Raw genomic sequence first — 7,981 nt, 5'->3', positions numbered from 1 at the left:
CACGAATGGATTATATTGAGACTGATCGTGTACCGATCGAGCACCGATTGGGCATCGATCGGGTTTCCTGATCGGGTGTCCCGACCTGGCCCCGATCTGGGCTAGTGTTTCATCCGCGATCTGGCCCCGACCAGGATTCCCGATCGGGAACCGATTTTGACTGGTCTGGCCCCGATCGGGGCCAGATCGAAATTTCTGCACGGGATAGTGCATATATTTCGTTATGTATTAAAAATATGATATCCTGTTAAAAATAGTATTAAACATAAAATACCAATGTATATTCAAAGTAATATCTCAAATTATATGAAATCGTCGCTAACAAAGCGTATGTATATTAAATTTTATTTATATCCACGATAATCGCTCAAATAATTTCATTTTACACGCAAAATCAGAATAAGTTTATCAGTGATTTTCGATTCTTTATTATTACATAAATAAACAACAGATCTAAGGTACAATAAACTGTGCTCACATTAAATTTCTGCCATTCAGGGCAAATTTTGGAAAAAGTTCCACCCATACGTTACACTTTAAACATAAAAAGTAATTCAGTCGACAAGTTCTATAGATTATTACTTAATTGCGAATATTGGACAAGATTTAAAGAAATTAAAATACGTTGAGTTTCCAAGCATGCTTCTATTTCGATCTGTATATTCAATTTTAACTACCGTTTATGCAAATGACTTCATATACATTTGTATTCAGTTTAATACAGATTTTTCCAACAGTGTATTCTATTTAAAATTTTATTTTCAGATGTCTAAATGAGGACCACGAGAGAGAGTGTATGGAAAAAGCCTTTCGCTGAAAATATATTTTATGACTTTTGATAAGTATCACCTGAAGCAGCAGAAAACCGAACTGGACCGAAAGGTATTTTCCATACATTTTATACGAGTCCTTCGTTTCCAGGGGTGCTTTTTCAGAGAAACGAATGCGCCAGAAAAAATGCATTGTTATTTGGGCATGATGATATAAAATCAAGATGATCTGATAAGAAAAATTGAAAAGTGGAATTCAGGAGCCTTAGGAATTATGTAAAGTGATTCGAGGCAATCATTAAGAAAAAATGATGTTAGAAAAAGTCGTTGTTGTTAGTCTCATAACTTAACATTTTTTTCATGTCCAATACCGATAAGAGGAAGCATAGTACTAGAAGCATATATGTATATGATTACCCTTCATCTGCATAAGACCGGTTTTTTGTCTGATAACGACAGAGTATATCTTGAATGTTGACAAAAGAAAGGATGGTAGCCGAGATGGTTGGGCGTGACAATGGGGCACAGGTGCAAGTGCAGGTATGGGTTTGTCATCCAGCCGGAGGCGTCGAGCAGGTAAGGGAGAATGCTGTGTTCACCGCCCACGCAATCGACCGGCCAGAACGAGACAACTAAGTCGTAGAGTCGTAGAGAGATAGGAGAGTGGCGGAAGGGGTTCGGGGAGACAGAAAGAGAAGGCGGATGTAGAGCTCCTTGAGTGTGTATGGCACAGTAAGAACGCGATTCCGCATCTGTGCCAGTGCAGCATGGCACAGCTTCGCATAACAGGTGGAAAAGGCAACACAGGCTAAGAGGTAGAGAAAGATAGAGAGGGACAGAAAGATCGTGAAGAGAAGGAAAGAGGCCCCCACCCAAGAAGCTCAGCTAAGTCGAGTTCGAACATTACTATACGCCCTCTGCGACCCGGGAGGAGGAGAACGACGAGACCGCCCTCCTCCTACGCTCCTTCTCTCCTTCTCACACCCTATGTTTTCTCCTTCTCTTTTATCTCTTTGCACTTTCTTTCCCACTGTCTTAATGTTCAAAAAGCACCATTTTCCATTGACAATTTAATTACAAGTCTCTACAGGAAACTAGTTTTTACTTTAAGGTTTGAAGTAAAATTAGACATAATGTACTCTGATAATGTTAAGCCCATTTTCTCTAAAAACATTATATTGACGCGCATGATAAATTATACATCCGAATATTATGTCAGAATTTCGACAAACGAATAGCAGCACAAAAGAATAAGTTTCAAGTATTTATTTTGATGTACATCCGGTAAAATGTGAGTCGACGGAAAATGGACCGTCGGAAGCGTCTGGCAGTTGCGCTGCCGAAATAACACTGAGTGTGACAACAGATTAGCTGGTGGAAGTTAATTGTTTTTTAATATCATTTTTTAACAGTATTAACCAATTTTTTTAATTCCTGTGAATATCACTGTGCCAACATTTCTATTTAGAGTGTAAAATACTTCTTTGTGATGTTTAACAAATATTCTGTAGATAGTCAAATTGACAATATCTTGGTGATTTTAAGTTTTTTATCGATTGAAAAGGGATTAAATGTTTCAAATTTCATACTAAATAAGCTTTTACTTCTATTTCCGTAAGCTGATTTACATGAAGCGCGCAAGACTTGTAGACCCGTTCGCGTTTCCTTCGCGGAGCCGATAAAATGGCGAGCACGGAAATTCTCTTCATCGACCTTCGCCGAGGAAGGAATTTCTCGTCTTTCGTTCCCTTTTCCGAATCCGCCTGCACTTCCGGTCCCCAGAAGTTACTTCACTTATTCGTTTTTCCCTTCTATCATCGCGGAAAATTTAGCTCTACTTTCTTTTTCAGGAAAAAAGAAAGAGAGTATATTACTTCTAGAATTGCTTTTTATAAATTTCGTTAGTTGCAGAAAATAGTTTGAAACTATATTGGAACAATTTCTCCACATCTGAAATATAGTTTTAAAAATTTTGCTATTGAATCAACAAGACTCAGTCTGGTATAGCCGCTCGTGAGTTATATGTTTATATTATTTATCTTAATTTGGTATTTATTTCTTATTTATTATTAATTTTGTTTACCTGCAATATGTTCTTTGGACGTCGAATCTAATAAGTTTTTCGATCTTTTCCCATCCGAAAGGTCCTGATAGTTTAATTTAAAATTCAGTTACTTCAAAATCAGAAGTTTTATTGTTTGTACAATTTTGCAACGTTAGCAGCTGTCAATTTCGTGGTCCCATCTTATCTACCGGTTTCCTGGAAATGGCAGGCCTTGTCTCGGTGATAATAAAACCAAGACATAGATTATCCTTCCATGCCTCAAGACGATTCTACCTGGTCTTGTCTTGGCACAGCTACAGTCATAAATGCAAGAGAAGTCTGTATATCTCCAATGTCTAGCCGGTGAGACGAAACCAGACATCATGGTCTTCAAGGCACATATGCAGAGAATGCCTTATGTCTGGTTGAATACATCACGCAATGACGAAGAAATATTGCAGAGATTCAAGACAAAATAAAGATCAAATATTTTTAGCCGAGATAAAAATTATTTCATATTCGAACAGGCTTAAAAAAATTTATCAAGAAGCATATGAGATACTTTTCATATGATGCCTGTACAAGGAGAAACTAACAAATGCTGCTAAGCTTGCGGTAATTTACGAACTTGATCGTGATAAAAATTCTCTCGGAGAAATGCATTCACCGTATCCGATCGTTTTCGTCATAAATTACCGATACCGTATACTTTTTATCATGAGTTTTTTGTCACCGTCTGCAAGAACGACACGATTTTCCATTTCCATCGTGTATAACAGGTAGCAGAGAATGTCTTGCGTTATGGCCAAACCAGTTGTACCTGATCATTACGACAGACGTTATTCGTACGATTATCAGATTCCGGAATATAAATGTGGTCCCATAAAGGTATACCTACATGTGATGCAGTTTTCCCATAAGTACACAGTGACTCTATCGGCTGGGGGATTGTGAGCGCTTTTGCGCAAGCAAACTCGATTATTCTACTTTGTTACACAATAAGACAAGGCATGGCTTGGTCGCCAACCAAGCAACCTGTCGTCGCTGTTGTTCCATTGAATTATGCTAAATATTATCTAAAGTGAAAAAAGTCAGCTCGAGCTAACGCGAGCAAGATAACAATTCTTATTCAACATGTGAAACCAGTATCGATATTAAATGTTTCCGATTTTTTTCAGGTATAGTTTACATAATATTTCATAAAAGCATCTCCGCACAATGTACATTACAAGCTGTGTGCGTGATAATAGCCTCTGCAAGCAAAATTATTAGATTCTCTAACTCAGGGCGGTGAAATAACTTTTGCTGATTTTTGTTTATATTTTCAGCTTTCTGACTCTCAACAGTATTGTTTACAATTCCTGTATGCTTCTTATAAACACACACACACACACACACACACATATATATATATATATATATATATATAAAAGTGCATTCGGAGAATTTCACTGGAAGGCATTTAGCGGGATTTTGCAGCACGTAAATGACCAAGGTAATAACGGTAATAGCGCCGAGAATTATCTGCACGCGTTCGCATTTTTGTAGAAAGAGCTGCTAATTTTTTTTCTTCTTTTTGAAGCTTTTGTACCTACCGGTCATTTTCCATCTGCGCCACGCGATAAGGTGTATGCAATAGTTGGAAATATACGGTAACCAGCTAGCGATTTACCGCAGCTCCAAATTTCCGCCGACTCTTTTTTTAAGTAAATAATGATCGAGAGGATCCTTCGCAATTGGAGATAATCGTTTGATGGGAAAACATTTCTGGAATTTCCGCACTTGTAAGAATTCTCGGCGCTCTTCTCGACACCATTATTGTTCTTTACGCTATCGCAAATCTCCATCGATGTCAGGAGAAGAGATGAGAAAAATAGAATTACATCGGTTAGAGTCGAAATATATTATCCTCCTTATTTTTTCCTTTTGAAACATCTCGCATAACATAAGCGGAAGTCGACGAGTTTTGCATGGTTGTCATGAGATTTCCAGCTCGAGACATCCGGTGCTTTTTCGAGGGACGTTAACCCGCTATGACAGGCAACCTGGCGCAGTCGAGATCGCAATACTAGCACCTAAGCTCAGGAAACATGTCGGTTTCTCGTTTTCTTGTCGTCGGATTTCCACGAGACCGCAATTCTTTACCACGTAATTACATAATCCCTCCTGTCCCCTGTCCCACTGCTTATAGTGTACTTTCTCTTAGCTCGATGCCTCGATTCAATCTCTAGTATAATATTAAAATACCATTGTGCAATAAGAATAACAACTTCGTGATAGATTAGTTCTATAGAACGAAAACTTACTCGTTATTAACCTTTTTTGCATAACTGCATTCAATAACTAACAAGATAATTTCTGTATAATCTAGTACGCCTTGCAATTCTAATAATTTTCTTTCAATTAAAAGCTGGAAATTAAGTTTGCACACAGTTTCCGCCTGGTCTTCCTAAATTTGACATCAATTCTTTGTAATTTCAAAGCGGGCCGAAGAAGAAAATAATTAAATGAAAGCTGGTTATATTTATAGGTTCAAAAGGAAAATTCCTCATGTCAAGACAGTTTGGATCACTGCGAGATTAGCAAATTGGAAAAGTATATTTAGTTATCGTTCATCTAGGTCTGTGTGTTATCTCGCCGGTATCATACGATCAAATGTGATTTGATATTTCAGTCAGTCGTTTCATGGCACGGCGCGGCGTTTCTGACGATTCTATGTTAGGTAACTTCGAGGGGATTTAATGTCCGACACTTCCTGCGACATAGTCTTCCCTCTCTTGGCGACGATGTTTCGAATCGAATAAATTTAGACGAATCGGTCATATTCTGGTATTCTGTTCACCCCTTGTTCAATAAAGACTTTCCTGTATCCAATGATCCGAAAGCGAAAGGAACGATCGTCCGAATTCTGATAAGAATTACGGCCACACATTGTTGTATAGCAGATTTATAAATTTTTTTGCAAAACGAAATCCTCACCTTTGATTGGTCCTGCTGCTGAAGCAGCTGTTCCCTAATGATTTGAAGTTGCAGGATCATTTCTGATAACCTGCGTTCCTTTTCAGCTACACTTTCTGCACAAAGAACCCTATGCAAAGCCGCAGCTCCGTCCTGGAGTCCCGTATCCGAGTTTTGCGTCCTTCCGACTCCGGTTGGCGAGGGTGCGATACTGTTTGCTATGCTGCTGCTACTGAAACACGAAAACAATCCAGCTCATCCAAATTGAAAAGGAAACATTTCTTAGCGAATTTTGGAAGTTTACCTTAATTTAAGTTTTTAAGCTTACCTTGGGGTTGGATTAGGATAACACTGATATTGTTAAAGACAAAACATTTAAAGGAAATAGACATTTAGTCAAGACCAGTTTTTACTCTGTATAATTCTTGGTTTCTTATTTTTTTTAACGAGGAGAAATTAAGATTAGAGATGCAGCTATGGAGTGCAAAATATTGAAAAAATGGTACATTGTTTAAGTTATCAAAACAGGTTTTAAGCTTCCGTATAATCTGGTTCAAAAGCAAAACATGAAAACCTATACCATTCTTTCTCATCTGGATCATCCACAATGAAATGCACAGCATAAAATGAAACGCTTCCCTTTCAGAGATTTTCAGTTAGCCAACCTCGATTGATTTTATGCGCTTTTTCCGTTGCATAATGAAACCTGTTATCCCCGCATTTTCATCAGCTTCACCGATAGGTCTTCGACAAGGTTTTTTTTCGTTCTCGTATGGAAAGTGTGCACCCGTGGGTGTGTTTTAGTTTGTAAGCTCGGGCTTGCTAGGACAGGGCCGAGAGTTTCGCGCTCCGTGAATAATAGATGGAGCCGTGGCCGCGCAATCTCGACGGGACGAGTGTTTGCACCGTTGATGGGCCCCCGGATGCTGTCCCTGGAGCGACCCTTGCCAGCGTGCCACACCGTTGACCCTCTCCGCACTTTTCTTTAAAGCCACGGCTCTTTTATGCCGCGGAAAACGACCACGAATAAGTGATACCGGTCCATTGTATGTTTCTGGCACCATCGGTGGCCTCCTTCGACGTTCTTTTACTCTAAAAAGTCCTTCAAAAAGCTGGTGAGCTCTCAATCTTCGTATCTAGGCCAGTGTGTGGATCAGCTGTCACAACTTGGACCTTCCTCTAAAATTTCTCTACATGATGCTTTTCAGCATCATGTTGATGCAAAAACGACAATTATTTGGAGAATAAATTCGTAGTAGGTACACAAAAAAACTGGGTATTCCATTAGAACCCATTTTTGGTTCCAAAGGAGCTGCAACAAAAATGAACCCTACTTGCTGAAAAGGAACCTAAAACGATAAATAAGCTCTAAATGATACCATAGTTGGTGTTCTAAAGGATCTCAATTGTAATTAAGCCTATTTATAAAGAACCTATTTTTCGCTTTGCCCACTTCGACATTTTGCTTAATTAAGAACCGCAATTAAAATAGATATAATGACTTGATAATTATCATTTGCAGGTTATGTAGCAAAGTTGCCAACATAAAGGCATATTTACATGCATGAACTGTTTCGTCTCAAGTCATTGGTCCATAACTGTAAATCGATCCCTAACTTACCAGAGCCCTACTTTGTAATCATTTGATTTGTGAATGCGCCTCCATATTTTTTTCAAGAGCACTCTAAATGAACCCTTTGGCTCTCTACAGGTATCTATAGGAACTCAAGTTCTAAATGATACCAAATTTTATTTGAGCCGCAATTTTAGTGAACCCCCAGTTTTTCTGTGTAATTTAAAATCTTTTTAAGGAACACGGTAAAAAAATTGATCTGTGAAAAACATTTACCTAAAAACGAACGAAGGAATTGAGAAAGATCCCCGGGGATCTGCGAAAATGAGTATCTTTGACCATTTTCTATATACCAGGAATACCGTATATACTATATAGCCACTACCCGTAATAAGTATTGCTATAATCGAGATATTAAGAATAGGTGTCTGAACGAATTATCGGAAAGAGCATCGGTGCATTTTGGGAGCATCGAAATAAAATGGCGACAGTCTAATCGGGAGCAATGTGACCATTTATATTTACTCTAGACCAGGACCGGGACTACTGTGGGGCAACCGGGGCAATATCCCGGGGTCCCCGACCTATTCTCTTGATTTCTTTTCCCCTGCCAGGGGGCCCCTCATGGTCGGGGAC

At 38.8% G+C, this 7,981-nt stretch overlaps 1 protein-coding gene across 2 annotated transcripts in view; it reads right to left on the bottom strand.

Moving 5' to 3' along the window:
* Positions 1-7,981, bottom strand: part of LOC117172365 (transcription factor SOX-13) — a 407,080-nt gene that overhangs the window by 20,673 nt on the left and 378,426 nt on the right. For both annotated transcript variants that reach the window (XM_033360216.1, XM_033360217.1), the window contains one exon: positions 5,794-6,004. In XM_033360216.1, the coding sequence (XP_033216107.1) occupies positions 5,794-6,004 (211 nt within the window). The remainder of the gene's footprint in view (positions 1-5,793; positions 6,005-7,981) is intronic.

This window comes from Belonocnema kinseyi, chromosome 5, assembly GCF_010883055.1.
Source record: "Belonocnema kinseyi isolate 2016_QV_RU_SX_M_011 chromosome 5, B_treatae_v1, whole genome shotgun sequence".
Taxonomy (NCBI): Eukaryota; Metazoa; Arthropoda; class Insecta; order Hymenoptera; family Cynipidae; genus Belonocnema; species Belonocnema kinseyi.
The sequence above is the reverse complement of the archived record's forward strand: the minus strand, read 5'-3'. Positions and strand labels throughout refer to the sequence as shown.